This window comes from Prionailurus viverrinus, chromosome B4, assembly GCF_022837055.1.
Source record: "Prionailurus viverrinus isolate Anna chromosome B4, UM_Priviv_1.0, whole genome shotgun sequence".
NCBI classification, from domain to species: domain Eukaryota; kingdom Metazoa; phylum Chordata; class Mammalia; order Carnivora; family Felidae; genus Prionailurus; species Prionailurus viverrinus.
The window spans coordinates 28,789,125-28,814,572 of NC_062567.1; the positions used below are offsets into that span (position 1 = coordinate 28,789,125).

General features: G+C 36.4%; 1 protein-coding gene across 7 annotated transcripts in view; it reads right to left on the bottom strand.

Moving 5' to 3' along the window:
- Positions 1–25,448, bottom strand: part of CUL2 (cullin 2) — a 156,937-nt gene that overhangs the window by 57,960 nt on the left and 73,529 nt on the right. For all 7 annotated transcript variants that reach the window (XM_047866153.1, XM_047866154.1, XM_047866150.1 and 4 more), the window contains 4 exons: positions 21,989–22,129; positions 12,046–12,148; positions 8,186–8,280; positions 644–749 (listed from right to left, as the gene is read on the bottom strand). In XM_047866153.1, the coding sequence (XP_047722109.1) occupies positions 644–749; positions 8,186–8,280; positions 12,046–12,148; positions 21,989–22,107 (423 nt within the window). In that variant the 5' untranslated portion in view covers positions 22,108–22,129. The remainder of the gene's footprint in view (positions 1–643; positions 750–8,185; positions 8,281–12,045; positions 12,149–21,988; positions 22,130–25,448) is intronic.

Consider the following 25,448-nt stretch of genomic DNA (forward strand, 5'->3'; position numbering starts at 1 on the left):
TGCACACACATGCTGCCTCTCTCTCAAAATAAACTTAAAAAATAATTTCTTATATCCATAAATCTGTATTTCCTCTCAAGTCCATGACCTTTCCACTTTTTTAACTGCAAGAGTCTCAACATTTTTAAAATGCATTTTATGAGCTTTTTACATAGTGGAACTATTAACCTTGTCATTTATTCATCCATCATTAATTTAATTATTAAAATAATACTAATCACATCTCTTCTGTTCTCATCTATGTGAAGATTCTTAGGAAATCACTGCAGTGTTTTATTAACATTTAGGATGTCTCAAATCTTGACAATTTTGGGGGTGCCTGGGTGGCTCAGTCAGTTAAGTGTCTGACTCTTGATTTCAGTCTAAGTTGTGATCTCCTGGTTCATGGGTTTGAGCCCCATGTCAAGCTCTGCACTGACAGCACAGAGCCTGCTGTGAGAGCTTTCGGATTCTCTCTCTTCCTCTCTCTCTGCCCCTCCCTTGCTTGTTCTCTCTCAAAAATAAATAAACTTAAAAAAAAATTTTCGACAATTTTAAGGTAGTCAACACAGTGTCCTTGAAAAAAGGACAGTGAATGAAATTACCTCAATATATATATATAAAAACACTCCTATGCTTGCCAGTCATTTAAAGAATTTCCTACCTCTCCTATTTCCATAAGTGGTTCATTCATATCTACACCACCGTAGCCATACTGAAGGTCAGCTTCTGTCAATTTATTCTTTTTAATAAACTGGGTGTTGAGATACCTGAAAAACAAATATAATATTATTATTAAAGTAAGTAGGAAAACAAATAACTGTTAAAATCAGTAGTAAAACAAATAACTTGCAACTTTAAAACAATAATTTTGGGTTATAAATCAACTATAAAATAGTTTGGTAATATATCAAATTAATTATGCAGAAATTAGAAATATAATTAAAAAGGAACAAAAGTATTAGCCAAACTTTCTCTGCAAGGCCTTAAGAGCCAAAATATATGACCTCTAGAGTGGGGGAAAAAACCCTATCACCCCAGTTTCACTTTAAAAAACTCAAGGGTAGGGGCACCTGGTGGCTCAGTCAGTTAAGCGTCTGACTTTGGCTCATGCCATGATCTCGCAGTTCGTGAGCTCAAGCCCCACATCGAGCCCCACATCGAGCCCTGGAGCCTGCTTCAAATTCTGTGACTCCCTCTTTCTCTCTGCCCCTCCCCTGCTCACATGCGCAGTCTCTCTCTCTCTCTCTCTCTCTCTCTCTCAAAAATAAACATTAAAAAAAATTTTTTATTAACTCAAGGATTTGGTCTAAAACTTCTCAGTACTCATATAGCCCAATAACTCCTCCCCAAGGGGCTTCTATAATCCTTCTACCATCTAATTAACTCATTCCCAGATTCTCTTGGTAAGTTCACTTTGTAAAGAACTAAACAAAAAAAAATGCTTAAAAAATAAAAATCCAGGTAGTCATTCAACTTATATTTCATCACCAGGAAAAGATGTAATTAAACAACAACAAAAAGAGATCATGATCAGTAGACAGAAAATGAAATAGACTGTTACAGACAGTAGAAAGTATGGGCAAAACTGACAAAGGTAAAATCACTTTGTCTACCCAGGACAATCGCTTTATAATGTTTCAACATATTCTAAGACAAGTAACTAAGAATTACTGAAATGAATAGAGTTCTTTAAAGTAAATAAAATATGTAGAAAGGGCTCAAAACATTCTAGTACTGGGGTACCTGGGTGGTTCAGTCGGTTGAGCATCCGACTTAGGCTCAGGTCATGATCTCACAGCTCGTGAGTTCGAGCCCTGCGTCGGTCTCTGTGCTGACAGCTCGGAGCCTGGAGCCTGCTTCGGATTCTGTGTTTCCCTCTCTCTGCCCCTAACCCACTCGCATTCTGCCTCTCTCTCAAAAATAAATAAATATTTAAAAAAATTTTAAAAAGAAACATTCTAGTACTCACTTTTCACAATCCTAGATTTCACTATAATGCCTTTGATACATATATTTTTAACATTTATTTATTTTTGAGAGATAGTTACAGCACAAGCAGGGAAGGGACAGAGAGACAGGGAGACACAGAATCTGAAACAGGCTCCAGGCTCTGAGCTGTCAGCACAGAGCCCGAGGTAGGGCCCAAACACACAAATCGCGAGATAAAGACTTGAGCCAAAGTTGGACTCAACCAACTGAGCCACCCAAGCGCCCCTCACTACAATGCCTTTAATGCTTACTTACCACCTGAAAGGTTCTGTCATGTGTATATAGTTAAAGACATATAAATACTTAGGCAATAACCACAAAATCTCTTTTTAAACGCACACTTTCTAATGTTCGTTGCATCAAAATGAAAAGTCCACTTTACATGTGCAGACAACTAAAACTGAAAACAAAGGCAACAAAAATTTCAACTGTGTTATTTTACCACCAACTCTAGGAGATGATGCAAACTACAATTCTTGAAAGTACAACTCCAAAGCTGTATAGACACAACCATGTACACAAGTTGCACTCCCACACTAATTTCAAGCCTCTAGACTCCAAGGCTTAAAACCTTGGTACTCTGTTTGATATTTTAGTCTCCTCTACCCATATGTACAATGTCCTAATATATTTTTCCTGCAAAATGTCATTTCATCCTTCCTTCTATTCTCACTACGATCCTCATAATTTTATGCTGGGTTTTCAACCATGCCTTCCAATTGAAGAAAGGGAAATAGGACTGACAGAGACAGAAGTAAGAGATAGAGAAAGAATGGCTTTTTTTTTTTTTTTTTTTTTTTTTTTTTTTACCTGAAATAGAAGATTTGGGATATCTGGCCTGAAATGAAGATATATAAATTGGAGAGATATTTTAACCTCTGGCCTCTGTCATTCAGGTGTCAGCTCAAACACATTTCTCTCAGGCCTGACCTGATCCCAATCCAAATGAACTTTAATTCGCCACTTCACTCCCACTGAAGTGACTATACACAACTGTTTTATATTCTTCATGGTACTCACTACTGTGTGAAATAATCCAATTCTGTTATTTGTTTACTTGCTTTGTACATCTGTCACCTCTCTAGATTATAACAACCACAAAGCAAGGACCTGGCTCACACACACAGCATCCAGAACCAGTGGCAGGTAAATATGAAGTCCTCAAAAAATATTTCCTTGATGAATTACTGAATAAATAAATGGATAACATTCCAGACAACAGGAATAACAAAAGCTAATATTAGAACACAAACTTGGAAAAGCAGCCTGGAGCCGGATCATAAAAGCCATGAATGCCAGGAAATACAAGTAATTACTAACATTTATAGAGCTTATGTTACATGTCAGGCATACCCCTAAGCATTTTATACAGCTGAATACTATCAGATACATACATGTGGTACTATTATGATCCTCCTTTTATATGTAAGAAAATTGCAGCTTAGAGAGCTTAAGGAACTTGCCAACAGTCAATGTGCTAGTAAGTGGAAGAGCTGGCACAGAAACTCTTGAGTTCTCCCTTTCTCATTCAACAAATATTGACTGAGTGTGAACTCTATGTCAGGTACAATGCCAGGCACTAGGGACAGAAAGATGAAAAACAAAAATGTGGTCTTTCCACACAGAGTTTACACATCTGGGAGAATATACAAATATGAACAAATACAATATTTCAACTGTGACACATGTTCCCTGAGTGGACGGACTTAACTGCCATATCTTTACCATTTCTATGTGCCTTCCTATACGAATCCTTTGCTCCCAACCAGTTTCTTTTTTGGTCTGTGGTACCACCACAGCGATCCCAGTAAAAGATTAGAAACACTTCTCTCTCATCCTTCCATTCTACTCTTTTAATCAGCCAGTCCTCATCTCCTCCTAAACTATTCATTATTCTCTCCCATTACTTTCCTTCTCTCTTCCAATGTCTCTTGTTAATTCTCTGCTTGGATCATGTGCAACACTCTCATGACTGGTCTCTTTTTTCTGTTTTGCCATCTCCAATTCATCTAAAAATTCCACTTTCAGGATGTCACTAACCCATTCAGAATCCTAAGTAGCTCCCTTATACCTATAGAGTAAACTTCCTAGCATAGTGGTTTGTTAACTCTGAAGAACTAGCTGCTAGACCTGCAGAAGTCTGGAATCACTAATCTGTTTCAACGAGCTGTATGTATATTCTTGAGCCAGTATACTGGTTTAGTGGAGCTTTATGTTTCCATTCTGACAGGACAAGTCACTGTTCTCTTTACCTCATGGAATAAAACTTTAACTTCCATTAATTGTAGCTTTCTCATTCCAGATTTCTACTCAATGTTAAATTTAAGCTTGACAAGACAAGCTTTTAAAATAATTTAAAGACGTAACTTAAAATGTAAATAGTGTAAGTTTTCATTTTGATATGCATACCTTTTTTTTAAGTTTATTTATTTTGAGAGAGAGAGAGAGAACAAGCATACACAAGCAGGGGAGGGGCAGAAAGACAGGAAGAGAGAGAATCCCAAGCAGGCTCCACACTGCCAGCCATGGCCCAAACCCATGAACTGAACCCATGAATCATGAGATCATGACCTGAGCTGAAATCAAGACCTGGACTTTTAGCTTAAAAGACTGAGCCACCAAGGCACCCCGACATGATACAATTCTTAACTTAATATTTTACAGTCAATTTTATTAATGACACATTTGTTTTTAAAGACATATGTTCTAAGAAATTATAAAAGAAAATAGGTCCCAATAATTTCTTAAAGGCAATACCTGATTGTTCTTCTCATGTATGATGCAATAGTTTTTATAACTTTTATGTTTTTATAATTTACTTTACCTACAAAGTGTTTAATAAGTATCCTTCACTTTTCTGGAGTATTAGCACTGACACAATTAAAAATAGTACTTGCCAATAATGAACAGCCTAAAGTAACTTTGAAGCCTCAGAGAAACCAAGCATTTCAATCTATCATAGGAAATTGCATTACAAAAATTGTTCTCATGCTAATACCTACTGGATTTCAAAAGTCGTTAATACTCCAAGGGCCAGCAGGGTCTAAAGAGCTATGTAGTACTGGGAAAGGCAGGCAGGAGTATCAGCATTTCCCTTATAGTCAGAATCCTTAAATTACCTATATTAATGCATATCCATCTTAGAAATCAATCAGGATAAACAAGAGGGTAGAAATTACTTCATAAAAATATTTAAAAACACTTTTGAAACAAAATTGAATTCTTCTTTTATATTTCTCTACAAATATATCCTTACAGACTATGATTAAAAATGATAGCTAGCCTGGATAACCTCACTACCCTACAATTAAAAACTATCATTAAGCAGTTTTCATGTAATTACTGCCAACTATATCCTCTATAAAAAGGATCTTACCACCTATTCTACCAATATAATTAAATAAATGATGTTCAGCCACATGATGCCAGCATCACAGAGGTCAAATACAATTCTCTGTATGTGAATCCCATTAGCCATTAGTTCTAAGTCTTTGCTATAGATAGTGGAAAGTTACTACATGATTTTAGAGAGTGATCAAATTTGCATGTTAAAAAAATATGAGTTTAGTAAATACGATAAATTAGCAATCAAAGGTTGGAAGACTGGTTATAGGGACTTTATCATTAATAGTCCAGGTGAGAAATGATAAAAAGCTTGAACTATAATAGCAATGCAAAGGAAATAATGAATTTAAGAGACATTTGGAGGATGTGACCAATAGAGATCAGGGAGAAAGGACAACCCTAAGTGAAGAAAGGGTAACTGAGACTTTCGGCATTTATGCCTGGATGTACAGTATTACTACCAATTAAAAATAGTAATACTGGGGACAGTATACTGGCGACAGTATATAAAAGATTACATGCTCAGTTTTGAAATCTGCAATAGTACAATGTACCCACAGAATAACCTGGAGGTATAGGCGGGTTAGGTAAAAATACTCCTCTGAAACCTAAGACCACCTGGGATATACAAATATTTTGGTGGTTAATAATATGTAAGTTGTAGCTAAAACCAGAAGTAATTGAGATCATCCTAGAAAGAATGCAAAGTATAAGACAAAAGATGAGAAAAAAAATCTACCTAAATGACTAAAAGAGTGAATCTAGGATGAGACGAAGGTAGAATGAAGAAATTGAATGGGTTTAATGTGACCAATCTGGGTTGGTATTAGCAAAAATTTTTTTCCACTGAATGACCTTGAGCAAAGTCATTTAACCTCTCTGAATCTAGTCTCTTCAGCTGCAAATTTGGCAATATCAACTACCTCACATGGTTTATATACACACACATTTGTGTATATACAATATATATTTAATAAAAGTTCACTAATATTACCAATTTTTTATTAATATTATCATTAATTTAAATTACCAAATTAATTAATTTTGGTAAACAGAGATGCAGATATAGGAGAACCTAGAAATCTAAGAAAAAATAGAAAAACAACTTAAATCTTTACCACAATGTCTCGGCTCAAGAGGTATCCCACTGCACACAGCATACTGCACTGGCATATAGTCTTAAATACTCTCTCATGTTATCTGTATACCAGTGGCCCAAGCTTCTCAGCAATAGCAAAGCATGCATGTGCTCTCACTTTCATCCTCAAAATTCCTGTAATTCTCCTAATTTAGCTAGGGAATTCTTAAAGTTCTATTTATGCCTATCTCACTTTGGTGGATGAGGGAAAAAAAAAAAAAAACATGAAATGTCAAGATGTTTAATGTATAGCAAACACTGTTTATAAAAGCCAAAGCCACAGTAAATCTTGTGCCTGTCAGCAATTGCTGGCTTCTGATTTTATTACACTTGGCTCTTCTAAGAAGATATAAAAGCTAATGGCTGTTGAAATAAGTTCCAGTTTCTAACAGAAGCAACTTACAGTGAGTAAACTCCAGTGTTGTTATAAAAACCTACAGGAATATGAACCAGTGACAAAGGACAAACACGCCAAGCAAGAGAACCAAGCCCTGGCCTCAGTGTGCTACTCCAGCAATGCAGAGTGTAACTGTACAGATGATGTTTTGAGAATCAGCTTCACTCCTCAGCTTCTCCCCAATGAAAAACTAAGGCAGGGGTCCATCTCAGCCCATGCCACAATGCAGATGCCAAAATTATCACTGCTTCATCAGAGGCCACAACAATTTCAAGAGCAGACACCCTAATTCCAAGGGTGAAAGGCCTAGGTTACTTAACGCCACTATTCCTTATTTATCCAACATTCTTCAGTAAATAGGTCTCTGCTTCATGTACCCAGAAATTTATTTCCATCATCTATGTGAATAGGTTAGAGAGGATCAGTGTGGACTACCATAGGAACATGCAGGAATGACAGTTAACACAAAGGATCTACGCAGGAAACTAGGTAGAGCAAGGACGAGGGAAGTTCAGAGAGGAGAATGTGGAAAAATACATCAGGATTACTCATTCAGAGGGGCGCCTAGGTGGTTCAGTCGGTTAAGTGTCTGAATTCAGTTCAGGTCATGATCTCACAGTTTCTGAGTTCCAGCCCTGTGTCAGGTTCTGTGCTGACAGCTTGGAGCCTATAGCCTGCATATGATTCTGTCTCCTTCTCTCTCTCTGCCCCTTCAGTGCTCGCACTCTCTCTCTCAAAAATAAATAAACATTAAAAAAAAAAAAAGAATTAGTTCTAGAAAAGACTGGCTTCTAGAAAAGCCATCTACATAGATATGACAGCATCAAGAAAGACAAAAATGTGAGAGACCATAGGGCATTAACACACTGTAGGTAATTCAATATGCCTATAGGATAGGGTAGAACTTCAAGAGAAAAACTGGTGAGTGCTTTGACAAGGAAGTGTTTCCACAAAAACATAAAATACTGAATCCTAGAGTCCAAAAAGAGCATACTGGCAGGGAACACAGGCTTGGATTTACTCTGCTAAGCTTCATCCAAGCTGAAGTTCCACTTTGGAACTCTTGTCAAGATTTAGCACACAGAACTACAGAATTAAATACAGTTTTAGTTTTCAGAGAATAACTTTCCACACACTGCCTGGCTCCCATATTCCTCCATGACCCAGACTACATTTTCTCCACAGCAGACACAGTCCATATAGCAGGGAACACTTTAGCTCTGTTTATTTCTATGGGTAAGAGGTGATTCAAAAACCAAAAACCAAAACTCCTTCAATTACTGAATGCAGGCAATACTATTTATAGATTGTCAAGAGTTTCAAGGCATACTTACCTATACAAGCAGTCCATATAGTCTGCACCTTTGCTATACTCCTCCCAATACCTATGATACATAACAAGTACTTGCTCTTCAGACTCCAGAACTCTCTATATAAAGAAGAAATATACTTTTACTTGGAAAGCACTAATTATTTTCATTTGTAAGGTATGAAATTTATCAAAAATTAATGTTCTAAAATGACATAATTCTATTGTAAATTACATTTACAAATTACATTCTAATTTAACTACTTTTAAGAACACTGAAATGACCAGAAAAAAATATGCCTTAGATATGAAAATAAAGCATCCATACTAAAGAGTAAACTGTTTCACTCTCTAAAAGGACAAAATGTAATGGTGTGAAGTTGTCTTCGGGCTAGAATATTTTATTAAGATCAGTTTATTTTTTTTAATTTTTTATTTAAAAAAAATTTTTTTATGTTTATTTATTTTTGACAGAGAGAGCATGAGGGGCAGAGAGAGAGGGGGAGACAGAGCATGCATAAGGGGCAGAGAGAGAGGGAGACACAGAATCAGAAGCAGGCTCCAGGCTCCGAGCTGTCAGCACAGAGCCCGACACGGGGCTCAAACTCACAGACTGCGAGATCATGACTTGAGCCAAAGTCAGACGCTCAACAGACTGAGCCACCCAGGCGCCCCTAAGATCAGTTTAAGGTAGGATGTAATTCTACTGCCATGTATCTGTGTACTTCCTCAAATCCCTCACTTTTGATCATCCTGCTAGTTACATAAGTATATTATCACTCTGAATTATTCACTTATGTAAATAAGACTATTTATGAAAATTAACACCTTTTCTATATTCCCCAAATAAGCTGTTTTATATTTACTTAGTAGAAATCTATTATTTTTTGAAAAATGAAAATGAAACATTTAGTGTGAGGTCTAATTTTTAAAATAAATCTAACAGTAAAACTACACTGAAATGATGTTCAAAAGATCTTAGGTTCTTTTATCTCAGTTCTTTTATTAACTGTCCATATGACTTTAAGTAAGTCGACCTCAATTTCCATCTAATTAATTCTCTGATAAAATGCTATGCTTTTAAACTTGGGATTTTAATAATTAAGGCTCAAGAGACAGAAATAACCTATAAATAGTATTTTTTGCCTATCATATTAATTAATTAAAAATAGCAACTGCTATTAATAATGCTAGAGAAAAGAGCACCCATAGGAACTGATACTGCTGGGTGAATAAATATAAGAACAATTTGTTACTGTAGGTCAAAACAATAAAAAATGTTCATGACCTATGACTCAATAATTCTATGTCTAGGAATTCATCCTATAAAACACTCAGCTGCACAAAAATAATTTAGCTACAAGGATATTCACAGAAGCACTGTTTATAAAAACAAATTACACAAATTGGAAATAATCCATATGCCCAGCAGTATGAGAATATTTAAACAAATCACAGTACCTCCACACAATGAAAACTTTTACATCATTGCCAGGATTATAAAAGTTCATTTAATGACAAGAAAGAGACTTACATTATTATTAAAATCGAAAAGCAGATTATAGCTAAGCGAAATTAGTCAGAGAAAGACAAATACATATGACTTCACTTGTATGAGGACTTTTAAGATACAAAACAGATGAACATAAGACAAGAAAAGCAAAAATAATATAAAAACAGACAGGGGGACAAAACATACGAGACTCTTAAATATAGAGAACAAACAGGGTTGCTGGAGGTGTTGTGGGAGGGGACATGGGCTAAATGGGTAAGGGGCACTAAGGAATCTACTCCTGAAATCACTGTTGTGAATCTACTCCTGAAATCATATGTTAACTACCTTGGATGTAAATTAAAAACTAAATAAATTATTAGGAAAAAACCTGTATATGATTCAGTTTTATAATAAAAAAATAAAGCAAAAGTATGCAAAAGACAAATATCAAGTTATATATATGTATATATATTAATATATGCCAAAATAGATGTAGTTAATTCTGGAGGCATGAGTGATGTTTGGGTGATGATTTTCCTGTTTTTGCTTACCAGAATGTTCTAAATTATCTAAAACAGCAATGTAATGCTTTAGTAATTTAAAAAGTTCCCTCCCCCAACAAATCAAATTTTCTTCTCACAGGTAAAACTGCTTCTAATCTGTTGATTATGTTAATAATTTACTTTGTCATCAATAAATTAGCCAACTTCTTTTTTGTCACAGAATCTGAGAAAACATATGGTGCATAATTATATAAGTAATCTAAACTTTCCTAAAACTATTTCACAGTATCATTTTTAAATGCAATTATACCACTAATTTCGAAGTTTTTTTCGAACTTAATTTCGAAGTTTTTTTTAATGTTTATTTATTTATTTTGAGAGAGAAAGCAGGGGAGGGGCAGAGAGAGAGGGAGAGAGAATCCCAAGGAAGCTCTGTGCTGACAGCCCCATTCAGGGCTCGATCCCATAAACAGTGAGATCATGACCTGGGCCGAAACCAAGAGTCGGATGCTTAAACAACTGAGCCACCCAGGTGCCCCTCCTAGCTTTAATAATTGTACCACTGCTATGCAAGACGTTAACCTTAAGAAAACTGGTAAAAAGGATACATGAATTCTGTATTATTTTTGCAACTTTTCTGTAAGTCTGAAAAGTATTTCAAAATAAAACATTTAAAGAAATGCAAACTATGCTAATATATAAAAGTACAAAATTGATAAATGGCTCACACAGGTAACAATCATGGTATAACCAAAGTTCACTAGATTATCATAGCAGAACTTCAAAATTTCACATACTAAACATTTTAAGAATAATTTAAAGTATGTTATTAAAATTGCTTTTATCAACTAACAAATGTACATATTAGAACACTAAAATGTATCTGCCATATATAATAAAAAGTAGCGCATTACCTTTAAAGGTTTTAAGGGAAACATCAATCAATTATGCTCTGGGGTTATCACCACTTTAAAACATAACTGCACCTAGCCACGCCCAAGGTCAGACACCTTATTATATAGTGTTATCTCCATTTTAAAGATAAAGAAATGGGGCACCTAGGTGTTTCAGTTAGTTAAGCATCAAACTCTTGATATTGGCTCAGGTCATGATCTCATGGTTTGTGAGACTGAGCTCTGAGTTGGGGTCTACGCTGACAGCTTGGAGCTGCTTAGGATTCTCTATCTCTGCCCCTCCCCCTGCTCACATGCTCTCTTTCCCTCTCTCTCTCAAAATAAACTTTAAAGAGAAAAAGAACAAAGACATTTCAATCCACAAGGTAGATTAAGTGAGTTGCCCATGGTCACATGGCTAATAAAAGGTAAAGTCCAGTTTATAGCCCCAACATGGAAATTCTTTTGTTCATACAAAGATCAAATCTGTGATACTGCCCTTGTACATATGACATTACTAACTAAAGTAACTGGTAACAAGGACAGTCTCTATCATGCTTTTTAATTTATCATTTCCCTTTTTAGTTTTAGGCTTTTGTAAGACTTTATGTAGGATATGAAGAGGCAGCTAAGAGGTTGAAAATAATAGAGATTTACCAAGAGCTGGGAAGAATAAGAGAAAATTTGGTTCTAGTAAACACCATCCAGAGGACATAGAAGCAAATTTTAAAGTTGAGCAAACCTTGATTTGAAACCCCACTCTTTCAGTTACTAATTATACAATCTTGAATAACTAAACCTGATATCCTTTGGAGAATCTAACAACGTAATGCTTAACTCATAGATCTTAAATATATATAATCAGAAAAATGTTATTTAGGAAACAAAGCAAATAACCTTAATCTAATATAAATTCTGCACTGGAAAACAGTAAACTAGTCAAGTGACTACCCAGCTACAAACATATTTATATCATGTATGTATCACTCCTTACCTTGTGCAAATGCCGTACGTGATTTTCCAAAAAAATCTTAGTTTCTGTATAAAGTCTTTCTCCAAGGGGTTCAGGATAGGCCACACATAAAGCATAGATATCTCTAGTTAAGTTGTTAAGGTTTGCATATTCATTAGAGATATTATTTTAAAACAAAAGATTTAACTCAAGTTTGCCATTAAAAAGTGAAATATTTCAAGCAATTTAGGATTCTACAGATATAGAAAGAGTAAAATACATAGCCATGCTTACTTTAAAAAGCACTGAAAGAGTTATTCATTTACTCATTCGACAAATATTTCTTGAGAATTATTAGACAGCATTGTAAGGAAAATGGTTCTTCTCTAAGAGGTTAAAATTCAGAGTGGGTTCTGGGAAATCAAGTTACCCAGAAACCTACAAAATAAAGTTTATGTAAGAATGGACATAAGCATAATATCAACAAAAGGCTATAGAATATCATAAGAAGTAGATATGTATAAGCAATTCTGAGAAACAAAAGTTACAAAAATTACTAATGTGACACATTTTCCTACATTATAGTACTCATCAAAATACACTGCAACCGATACACTATCCTTCAGCATTTATTCCATTAGAAGAATTGTAATATGAATAGTAATATCAATTAATCAATTAAGTTTTTGAATACCAAATAAGTACCCTGCTAGGTATCACAAATGGTAGATATATACTGTAGCAGAGTTTTTAATCTGAGACAGAGGAAATGGGATCTGAATGAGACTTTAGCTCTACTAGCCAGTGATCTTGACCAAGTCTCTTAACCTTTCTACATTGTCATTTCCTCATCTCTAAGGTAAGGGTAACAAACCGTCTCTTGATATCTCTTAAAGAATCTTTGTAAAAACCAAATAAACTCATCAATGTTAACATGCTTCATAAACTGCATTACTGACCAGATGTTTAAGATAAAGAACACATGAAGCAATCTGGGAACAGCCTAACTGGAGATGCAGATAAAAACTGAAAATAAGGTTAATTATTTGGGATGGAGTCAATTATTTAATATGCTTTTCTTATATTATAAGTACAATTAATATACTTAAAATAAGGATCAGGAAATATGGCAAAATAAAAATTTGTACTTAAAAATATAGAGGTAGAGGGGCACCTGGCTGTGACTCTTGCTCTCAGGGTTGTGAGTTCAAGCCCCACATTGTGTGGGGCTTAAAAAAAATTTCCATTATTAAAAAATACAGAGGTAGGATGCAGGTTCTTCCTCTTCTATAGCCCCATAACATTTTACATATTCTTCTTCTACAGAATTCATTTTTATATAATAGAAATTATTTATACCTTTTCCATCCACACTAGCCTGTTCTTAATTATCTCTGTATTCCCAGCCTCAAGGCACAATTCCTGGCACATTATAGGCATTTATTAAACACTTGGTGATGGAAGGAAGAAAGGGAATCAGTATCACATGCTCTGCCTATTTACCTAGTAGCCTTACTCCAGAAAGAATAAGCAGCCCTCTCCACATGAGGTCACTGACAGGTAGACTTTGGTCAGACTTTCCCAGGTTCCTTCTAAATCCTTTTATTTTTAATTACAATTAGTAATTGATAAAATATTTTCATGTATATATGTACATATTTCTTCGGTATACTATTATACTAAACATAAACAAAAAATGTTTACAGCAAAAAAGAGAAGCAAAAATATCCATATAGTGCAATACTGCTGCGCCAGATTTTTTTGTAGAAAAAAGTACAGTATGAAACTATTACAATTTTATTTTTTATTTTTGTTTTAATGTTTATTTATTTTTGAGAGAGAAGGGACAGAGTGTGAGCAGGCAGCACAGAGCCCCACGTGGGGCTTGAACTCATGAACCATGAGATCATGACCTGAGCTAAAGTCAACACTTAACCAACTCAGCCACCCAGGCACCCCTTACGATTATTTTAAATCAACTTAGATACAATGAAAATTTAAAAAATAGAAGATTAAATATAATAGCATAAAAGAACTACTTACCAACAGCAACATAAATATATTAACCTATATTACAAAAAAAGTAGAAATTTTAACATGCATCACCTAAGAAAGAATTTAGAAATTTATTTCTATAGAAATTTATTTCTATATAAATATAGAAATTTATATCTAAATTTGTAAAAATTTAGAAATTTTACAGAAAACTGATAATAGTGTGGGGAGAGAAGAAGAAGAAAGGTATAAATACAGAAGAAAGCTGCCCTAAAATAATGTATTAGATGAGCTCCTGGATCCAGCTTGGAGCCCTCTAGGTTTGTTATAAATTCCGTGGGGAAAAAAAGAAGTCCTAGTTCACTACATAATTTAAATCTCTAATAGTTTTGTGGTTTTTTACCATAGAGATTTATATTCAATCTCAATTAGTTATCTCAATCTTACCCTAGTAAAATCAGATATAAAAGTGTTGTCAGAATTAAACATATTAGAAGTGAGGAGAGGGGCACCTGGGCGGCTCAGTCAGTTAAGGGTCTGACTTCAGCTCAGGTCATGATCTCATGGTTTGTGGGTTTGAGCCCCACATGGGGCTCTGTGCTGACAGCTTGGAGCTTGGAGCCTGGAGCCTGGAGCCTGGAGCCTGGAGCCTGCTTTGGGTTCTGTGCCTCCCTCTCTCTGCCCCTCCCCGACTTGTGCTCTGTCTCTATGTCTCTCAAAAATAAATAAATGTAAAAAAAAAAATTAAAAAAAAAAAAAAAGTGAGGACAGTGGTTACCTCTAGTGACTGAGGGGGTAAGAAAGGGTGCTCTGGGATGCTAGGAGTGTTCTATTTATTGGGTCCATGGGTATGTTTATGTTATGAAAATTCACCTGTACATTAATGAGTCAAATTTAAATTTAAATTTTTAAAAAAGACTAAATTTAGCCAGGATCCAGATCAACAATTCTTTTAGCAGAGATATGGTATATTTAAGATCTTTTAAGTTCTGAATACCTACTTCAAGAAATTTCATCCATATTTGCTCTCTTCTTCCTGAAGCCATATATACACTTAATTCTAGAATACACAACTTACTTGATACTGAAAAATTAACATGATTCAATACCTTAATTTCAGCATGATATGCTAATTATGTGCCCAAATGGTTTCTATCACCAAAATTAGTATCTCAATTTATCCACCACATGTACATGTAAACAAAATTGATTAAAATGACTTTCCACTTAGGGTAAAAGGATCTGTGCAGGGCAGGAAATACATGGAAACTATTTCAACCCATATACAGGACTTATATACTGTTTGACATCTTCAGTGAGAATGTACTTTTGCATTTTTCTTTTTTTTTTTTTTAATGGTATCTCTGTGCTTTTTGGGTTTGTACTTTTTTTTAATTTTTAAATGTTTATTTATTTTTAAGAGAGAAAGACAGAGCTTGAGTGATGGAGGGGCAGAGAGAGGGAGACACAGAATCTGAAGCAGGCTCCAGGCTCCAAGCTGTCACCACAGAGCCCAATGTGGGGCTCAAACCCACAAACCACAAGATCATGACCTGAGCTGAAGTTGGATGCTTAACTGACTGAGCCACCCAGGTAATCCCTACTCTTGTATTTCTTTTTAATGGCGTCCACCTTGATAAATCTTTTAATTGGTTATCTCATCATAGTTTGGGGTCTCAGTTAACCACTGTATCATGTCACTTAACTGTCTAAAATATATTCCTAAATGTTATTTTTCTCTAACCTACTGAAATGTCTAACCACCCTGAAAATGTTTAGGCCTTAGGAAGAGCACCCAACTCTCTACCATTCAATTGTGATTTCGTTATAGACAAGGCACTTTTAAAAGACAAAAAAATGGGAAATAACTGGAGGTCAGATTTAAACATTGTCATTTCCAAAGTTCTTTTCCTCAAGTTACTCTTTAGTAACTCAGGATATAAAAATCCCTCTATTATGAATTTTCCAGTTATAAATTCACACAGTCAAAAAACAAAACTGTAGGGGTGCCTGGGTGACTCGGTCAGTTAAGTATCTGACTCCTTTTTTTTTTTTTTTTTTAATCTTTGAGAGAAAGATTGAGAGAGAGAGAGAGAGAGAGAGAGAGAAACAAGAGTGGGGAAGGGCAGAGATAGACAGGGAGACAGAGAATCCCAAGCAGGCTCCATGCTGTCAGTGAGAGCCGGACTTGGGGCTTGAACCCACCAACTGCAAGATTCCAACCTGAGCCCAAATCAAGAGTCAGTCGGCTTCTGACTCTTGATACTGCCTCAGGTCGTGATTTCACAGGTAAGATCAAGCCCTGGGAAGGTCTCTGCACTGACCATGCAGCCTGCCTGGGATTCTCTCTCCCTCTCTCTCAGCCCCTCCCCAGTTCAAATGTGTGCATATGCGTGCGCATACTCTCTCTCAAATAAATAAACATTAATTTTTTTTTTTAAAAAAGCACACAACTGTTCCAGAGGAAAAGTTCTGAACCCTGCTACAACCAAAAGACAGTGCTGACCAGCAGCAAAACTATTTTAGTTCATTTTCTCTATTAAAAGGTGCTTCCTACGCTTGGGTTTAATTTTGAATTTTAACACTATTAATTCTGTTGTGCCGTGGGTCAAAAACAATGAGTTCTACAATGGGAATGAAAGTAAAGATCATCCAAAGCAGCAAGACACACACCATCAACCATTTTCTAAGAAAGAAGGAACACTGTATTATTACTTTTGGGGTCTTGACACTGGGCTGCAAAATCCACCTTCCTTTCCTCTGCCTCTCCTTCCCCTCAACTATCACTATCCCTGTCTTGTCTTTTTCTGTCTGGGCTCTTGCCTCCGCTTCCCCCGCCCCACGGCCCTCATCCTGTGTGTCCTGGTCTGCTGAGGGCCACTGCAGGTGACTCTCATGAGAGACAAGAAAAAGAGGGGCACCTGGCTAGCTCATTCGGTGGACCATGCAACTCTTGATCTTGGGGTTGTGAGTTCAAGCCCTATGTTGGGTATAGAGATTACTTAAAAATAAAATCTTTAAAAAAAAAATGAAATGACAGAACACCTGGGTGGCTTAGTTGGTTATGCATCCTACTCTTGGTTTCGGTTCAGGTCATGATCTCACAGTTCATGGGTTTGAGCCCAGCTACTAGCATGGAGCCTGCTTGGGAATTTTCTCTCCTACTCTCTCTGCCCAACCCCTGTTCACTCTGTCTCTGTCTCAAAATAAACAAACATAAAAAAAAAAATTTAAAAAGAAAGAAGAAAAAGGGAAAAAAGTGAAGACAGAAAACCAAACCCTGGTGAAAAAAACAGTTACAGAGAGGGAAGGAGGCAAACCATAAGTGACTCTTAAATACAAAGAACAAACTGAGGGTTGATGGGGGGGCAGGGAGTGAGGGAGAGGGGAAAACAGGTGATGGGCACTGAGGAGGACACTTGCTGGGATGAGCACTGGGTGTTGCATGTAAGCGATGAATCATGGGAATCTACCCCCAAAACCAAAAGCACACTGTATACACTCTGTTAGCCAACTTGACAATAAATTATATTTTAAAAAAAGAAAAGAGGGGCGCCTGGGTGGCGCAGTGGGTTAAGCGTCCGACTTCAGCCAGGTCACGATCTCGCGGTCTGCGAGTTCGAGCCCCGCGTCAGGCTCTGGGCTGATGGCTCAGAGCCTGGAGCCTGTTTCCGATTCTGTGTCTCCCTCTCTCTCTGCCCCTCCCCCGTTCATGCTCTGTCTCTCTCTGTCCCAAAAATAAATAAACGTTGAAAAAAAAATTTAAAAAATAAAAAAAATAAAAAAAAGAAAAAAGAAAAAAAGAAAAGAAAAAAAGAAAACCAAGCCCAAGGAAGAGAAGTACAATGGGTTCTCATTATGAAGATATAGCTTGCAGATTTGTACAGATGTGCTTTTAAGTTATTTATACTACATATAATAGGAAACATACTTTAAACAGTGCTGGTTTAGTTTTTTTTAAAAAAAAAAAAGGTAAAAATGATCTGAAAATTGAAAATGGTACAATGACCAAAACAGTAGCGGCAATAAAAGATAAAGATCTTCTTTATTGACGTTTCTGAAGAAGAAAAAACACACAACATGTAAAAGATGCAGTATCTATGAAATCATCTACTAGCAAGCATGGATATAAAATTATTGGTTAAATGGAAAAATTTTAAGTGTAACTACAGAATCACAATAACTGAATTAGTCTGATTTAATTTGGAATAGAGTGAAAACGTTACTGATGCTTCAAGCAGAGACAACTACAGATAAAACCTTTTCCAATCTGTACAATCTAAGAATGATGGGCTACTAAGTGCCAAGGTTAGTAAGAAGTTCTCCTAAAATTTTTGTCAGGATCTTCAAGGATGGAGACGACCTACTTCAATATTTTTCAATGTAGTCAAACCTGGTCTGTGTTGGAAAACATGCCTGACAGAATATATATTAGAGGGGGCGCTTGATTGGCTCAGTCAGTTAAGCATCCGACTTCAGCTCAGGTCATGATCTCATGGTTCGTGAGTTTGAGCCCCACATCAGGCTCTGTGATGACAGCTCACAGCCTAGAGCCTGCTTCAGGTTCTGTGTCTCCCTCTCTCTCTGCCTTTCCCTGGTTGTGCGCTCTCTCTCTCAAAAATGAATATTAAAAAATTTTTTTAAAAAAGAAAATAAGGGGACTTGAGCATTTTACCTCCGCATTCTATCCTACAGTATCAGTAAAGCATCTTATCACATCAGTAAGCCACAACATTCTCAACTGTAAAATGGGGCTAGTAATGCATATTTCACAATGTCACTGGTAACAAACTAATTCCATACATATACATGTTGAAAGAAAAAATTACGACACACAAAAAAAATGTACCACAGTATGATTCCATTTATATATATAAAGTTCCAAACACAGAAATAACCAATAATTGTTAGGGCTGTATATATAAGCAGTTATACTATTAACAAACAACAACAACAAGGAAACAACAGTTGCAAAACTCAGAATAGTAGTTACTTCCAAGGTAAAGGAGTGGAATCGTGAACTGAGACAGACCTGTAAGTAGGGGGGAGAACTGGATTCTGGCAGTGTTCTAGTTCTTAACCTGTTCAGTTATTATGCAGGTGTTTGCTTTATAATTATCTGTTCAATCCCACATGTACATCTTAGGAATTTTTTAACATATGTACCAGTTAACCCTTGAACAACATGCGAGTGAGGCCCACCAAGCTACTCAGAAAAAAAAAAAACACGTATAAATTTTCATTTCCCCAAAACTAAGCTAATACCCCACTGTTGACTTTGCCTCAAGCGAAACATAAACAGTTGGTTAACACATATACTGTATTTTATATGTATTAGATACTGTATTCTTACATAAAGTAAGCTAAAGAAAAGACAATCTTACTAAAATTGCCAAGAAGAGAAAATACATTTACAATACTATACTGTATTTATTTAAAAAAAGAAATTTATAAGTGGATACAGAGTCCAAACTTGTGCTCTTCAAGGGTCAACTGCTTCAGATTCTGTGTCTCCCTCTCTCTGCCCCTCCCCTGCTCATTCTCTCTCTCTCTCTCTCTCTCTCTCTCTCTCTCTCAAAAAAATAAACATTAAAAAAAATTTTTTTTTAAATCACGTACTATCACACACAGTGATAACACAATTTGGGGGAGGCTTTCCGTTTTCAAAAGATTAAAGTTTTACAGCCTCTAAAATTCATACCTAAGAAATCTGAGGGTCAGAAGTCACCTTATATTCTTAAGCAAAAATAATAGGGAAAAGGTGAGAATTTTACTTCAAAACAATTAGTAACACAGTCCTTTATTTTCCAAAATAAAATTTAAAGTAAGAAATTCCATTCTTAACTTTACCATTTCTGCAGCTTTCTGTAAAGGGAGGAGAAGAAAATTCACACACAGGTCAAGAATAACTGGATGAATCACACAATATAACATCTTAGAAATAATAATGACTGGACGGGCACTTTCCAGAGAAGTTGGGTATTTCTAAGACCAACTCCTTTCTCTGTTCATTATTTTAGTTGAAATAGCCCTAAAACTACCTATGTACTCATCTAATGAAATCTCATTAACACCCAAGTGGCCTTTAACACTTGTTCCATTTTATTAAGATCCTACGCAAAAAAGAAAAAAAAAAGATTCCTACCCAAAACCAATCCATGATGTTCTACGAAAAAATTAATTCAATAATAAGTTCTTCAAAGGCAGAATCTATATCAATTATCCTCTAGATACACTGGCAAGCATAGGAATTAGATGCTGAAAATCTCATATTCAAGTCTGTGCTCATTCAATTACTACCTGCATGAGTCTGGGCAAGTCCTTTAATCTCTGAATATCAATTTCCTCATCTGTTACATAAAGACAATAATTATATCCGCCCCACAATCTGACAGTCTTGTTTGAGGTACCAAGTAATATAAAAACATCTTTGCAAACTATGAAAGCTCCCAGGAACATTACCATCATTTTATTTATCTTAGTGCCTAGAACATAGGTAGCCTAACAAATGTTTCTTACTAACGACTACAACTGTAATGAAAGAAATGGTTTGCTACTGGTCTAAAAGAACTTCGCTGTTCTTGTATCAATATTCAGCTTAATATAAAAACTGAGTTAGGCACTGAGAACAAGTTGAATCACTGTTATAAAATCCAAGCTTTTCTAAAGAATGTATGCCTACATAGAGAGGGTAGCCACCCCTTAGACCCAGAAGACGGCTAGAGAGGGCAGCATAGAGTTTGAGAACTCTGAATCTCCACACACATTCTGGTTAATACCTTCACATTTCAATTTCCTTTTCTGGGGAAAGAATCTGGTTTTTACAGTATCCACCCAGTCGTCAAGGCCTCCTTCAGGGCCCTGGGTTACTGCCATGCCATTTGGACCCAGAGACAACCAGATCTCAACCCGATCCCTTTTCTTTACCCTGAGACATGACATGTGTGGGGTTTCCTATGGTAAAAGACTGAAGCAGTTCAGGAGTCTGACAGTAAATATGTTCCAAAGTACGTATGTTGCCCCCATGCTCACCCAGCCTTGGGCCCTGGAAGACACTGCGTACAGTTGGTGAGACTGCCATCCACAGCTTTGCTCCAGATACCTGTGGCCAAGGGTTCCTAGAGACCCCTTTAACCTTCCAAATACCAAGAAGCTGCAGTATTTTAATATTTTAGAGTTTTTTCTTGGTGCCAGAGTTTATACCCCAAGTGCTGGGGTAGAATAGTAATTTTATATATATTTGTAAGTAATATATATTATGTATATATTTTAAAAAAGAAAAAAGATAGCTGTCATGTAGCAATGCAGGACATCAGGGTTCAGATTGTTCTAGGGAAACCACAAATTTGTATTTTCATATAAAACTGCTAATTCATAAATGTAAACAAACCAATTAAGAAACATATTTCTAACTGTCAAGTCATTAAACTTGCCATTCACTACCTAGAACACTCTTCTCCCAGGTATCTGTATGACTTGCTCCCTCACTTTAGTCTAGTTCAAATATCACTATCCTCAGAGAGGCCTTCCAAGACTATCCCATCTAAAAGAGCTGCCATACTCTAATCATTCTCCATGGCCTTACCCTGCTTGATTTTTCTCCACAATATTTATTACTACCTGTTAGTAGAAGCACTGGCATTAGATTATTTTAATACCTGTTTATTGTCTGTTTCCCTTAGTAGAGTGAAGGGAAAGTGGTTTGTGTTTTACAACTGTGTTCCCAAAGTCTCAAGCATACCTGCCATATATATAAGTGCTCAATAAGTATTTGTTAAATGAAATGTTATCAGATTGCTGACTGCCACATACAGGTGATGAACTTAGAAATGTAAACAATACATTTGAAAGTAGTCACAAAAGCATAAACCTGTTCTCACTTTTCAACAAGTTTGTCAATTTTAGGACATTTATCAATGTTCACTGATACAGTTATTGATACAATATCACTATCAATACAAGAATATTTATCAATGCCACTAAAGGATACGAGAAGCGATCGTTCCATGTTGCTCTTTCAACGTATTCCAACATGACAACAGCTTTGATTGTCGTTAAAAGTTTGTTCCATGTCTCATCAAAATCTACTACTCTTGGTTTCAAAGACATTGTGCAAGTTTAGTGTTGAAATCTGTTAATTAAAAACAATAGTAATGTTAGCATGAATTCTACAGACAATTGTTTTCAAAGCATCGCATAATTCAAGAGCATGATAGACAAAAGGGATGAGCACCTAGCACATAGTAAAAAGACAATAAACACTGGCTACTATCTTTTCATGACTACCCAGATGAGGAATTACATAGAGTATTTACATTCATTACAAACTCTGGGAAAGGGAAAGCTTTTACTACAAACTGTTTATGACCAAGAATGTTGTTCCAAAGATTTAGAAGCCTCACTTAATGTGTTAAGGAAAAAAAGGCCGGACTGTATTAGCCAAAACGCCAACTCCTCATGAGAAACTCATCATGAGAAATATGCAAGAGACACTTAATAAAAAGGTTTTGGCTCCAAATCCTCGTATGTGCTTCTTAAACTGGGGAACGAGGTAGTATGTGGGGGAATATGAGAAGACACAAGAAAGTAAAAGGGTTTATTTTCCCAGAGCACTAGTTTAGGCAAAAGATTAGGGGAGGAAATTTACATTTCTATCAAAACAAATGAATTGTAGAGTAGAACGCAAAATTTACATGAACTTAAAGATTTTTTTAAAAATGTATGGATTTCAAAGACTAGCAGGGCCGCAGCAGAGAGCTGAGGCTCCATCTTAGACTCTCAGGGTATCCAGTCCCATTCTCCTAATGAAAGCACAGCTCTAGCATGGAACCTCTGGTTCAGGTGACCCTGACCTGCCTGGCAGCAAGCTAAAAGATTCCTTTTGCCTAACAGACAAGCTATACTCTACAAGTTAGCTGGTTTCTATAACAGAAGGATCCTAAGGTTAGCTGGCTCAAGTACTAGATTCCAAACGCTTCTCAGTATCACATCAGAAAAACAGAATTAAAAGAGACCTCTTTTAAAGTTAAATTTAATTGCTGAAGGGAATACTTTTCTGACACGTGTTTTAACACACTCCCCAAAGTTTTCCATTATGACTGGAACTGTGAACACCAAGCTAGTCTGTAGGCAAGGGCCAACTAAGGAGGAAACCCTTTCTCTTATCTCCCACTGTAGGAGTAGGAAATCAATGGGGAGGAGGGGAAGAAGCATAAAGAAAAGGAAGAGAAGACAAGGGGAGGAAAGTAGGTACACAACCGGAGATGGCCCTAAGCCCTTCTTACACTTGTTCTGAGAAGAATCCAAGGAGTCCAAGAGACTTCGAGGAAGAGAAAGAAAGGGAATCAGAAAGAAACCAAACAAAATTCAAGAGGATATGTCACACTGAATCAACATACCAAAGACTAACCACTGGGCTTTATTTAAACTTCTGGTACTAACCAGAATGGATAAGCAGTAATCTGTGAGAGTGAGAGGGAGGGAGTGTGTGTGTGTGTGTGTGTGTGTGCGCGCGCGCGTGCTCGTGCGTGTGTGCTGGGAAGGGGTAGGGGAGAAATGGGAGGGCGGGGAGAACCTAAATCTCTAGCTTTACATCAGGGAATTAACCTTAACTCCTTGCCACTCTTATTTACCACATCCTATCCGACTGTGTTCCTGAATATTTCTTAAATCCATCCATTCCTGTGTAACCCTATAAATGCTCTGGGATCAGAGCCTTACCAACTCTAGTTTGTATTAAAATTTCATTCACCAAATAAATAATAACTTAATATTTATATGGTACTTACTATGAGCCAAGCACTACTCCAAGTGCTTTACATAAACTCATTCAATTCTCCGAATCATCTGATTAGGTAGGTCCAACTCTTTCCTCCATTTTCCAGATAAGAAAAGTGAGTCAGGGTGATTAAGGCTAAGAAACCCACTTAAGGTCACAGCACTACTTAATGGTGGCATCAGGAGGATTCAGACCTGTGTTGGATCCCATGCTCTTAACTGCTATATGCAACTATACTGCCTAACTAGCATCTTTGGTGAATAAATACTTGCCAGGTACCATTCTAGCCTCTGAGTATATACAGTGGTCAATAAATAAAATTCATGACCTTCAGGGCACCTGGGTGGCTCAGTTGAGTTGGGCGTCTGACTTAGGCTCAGGTCATGATTTCATGGTCTGTGCTGACAGCTCAGATGTGGAGCCTGCTTCAGATTCTGTGTCTCCCTCTCTCTCTGCCCCATCCCCACTTGCGCACGCACATGCGCATGTGCTCTCACAAAAATAAACATAAAAAAAATTTAAATTCATGACCTTCAAGGTCAGAATCTCAGAACTGACACTCAAAGACAAATTACCTACCTAAACCAAAAAGTTGACGTTACTCTTGTACTTACAGCCGCTTGATGTCTCCCACTATAGATAGCACTAAGTTTAAGCTCGTTGACAACATGATTCTATGATTTGACCTTAGACTAAAGCCTCTCTCCAGGTTCCTCTTCTCATGGGACTCCCTTCCTTAACATCACAACCCAGTAATTTCTCTCTGCTTAGAGGTCACTGAACACAACAGGCTGATTCATATAACCAGCCTTTACATTTTGTTTTCTATACCTAAAATTCTTTTTCTTCCTCCCTCTTTCTACCCATTCACCTAACTCCTACTGATACTATATAGCCTTGGTTCAGTATATCTGCCTTTAAAAAACTTTCTTGGGCCCATTTAAACCAGGTTAGGTGCCCTATCTTACGTATTACATGAGAATTCTATGCTTATTTCTATTAGAGTATTAACCAACCTGAACTGTAATTATCTGAGTATTTCCTGAGGGTAGGGCCTATTTTCCAACTGTATTATCAAAAAGTTGTCAATGTTCCCTTCATAACAGTTTTCTCCCCTTATAAAAATGGGACATACTATCCACTGCTTGTAAATTATTTTAATGGTTGCATAGATTGCCTTTTAGCTTCATTCAAGTTTTGATTCAAATGAATCATAGTACCATTGACTTCTCTTCTGAGGCCAACAGATTTATGGTAAAGTGGGATCATGTGCAGTGATAATCCATACTTAGACAGAGGTCAAGGTGAAAAAAACACCAGCCTAGTGAAACATACTAGAAATTAATGAACCAATAGCTGAAAGTATGCTAAAACTGTCTACTAAATTCTCTGCTTGTGCAATAGAAAGCTCACATAACTAAAAAAAATCTAAGTTCTTTTGTTTTATCTGAATTGCTTACATGATAATTTATTCATTAAGAATTTATGCAAGAATACTATAGAGCAAATAAAGAAACAGGGCCACAATCACTGCACTATTCTCCTACATCTTCCAAGCTGTCTGGTAACTCATAAAAACAAGAGTCTTCTTCATCCCTGTGCTCTACTAGGGACCACACCAAGGTCCTATGCCTGACAGCCTGCCAGGACCATTTCCATCCCCACTCAGATT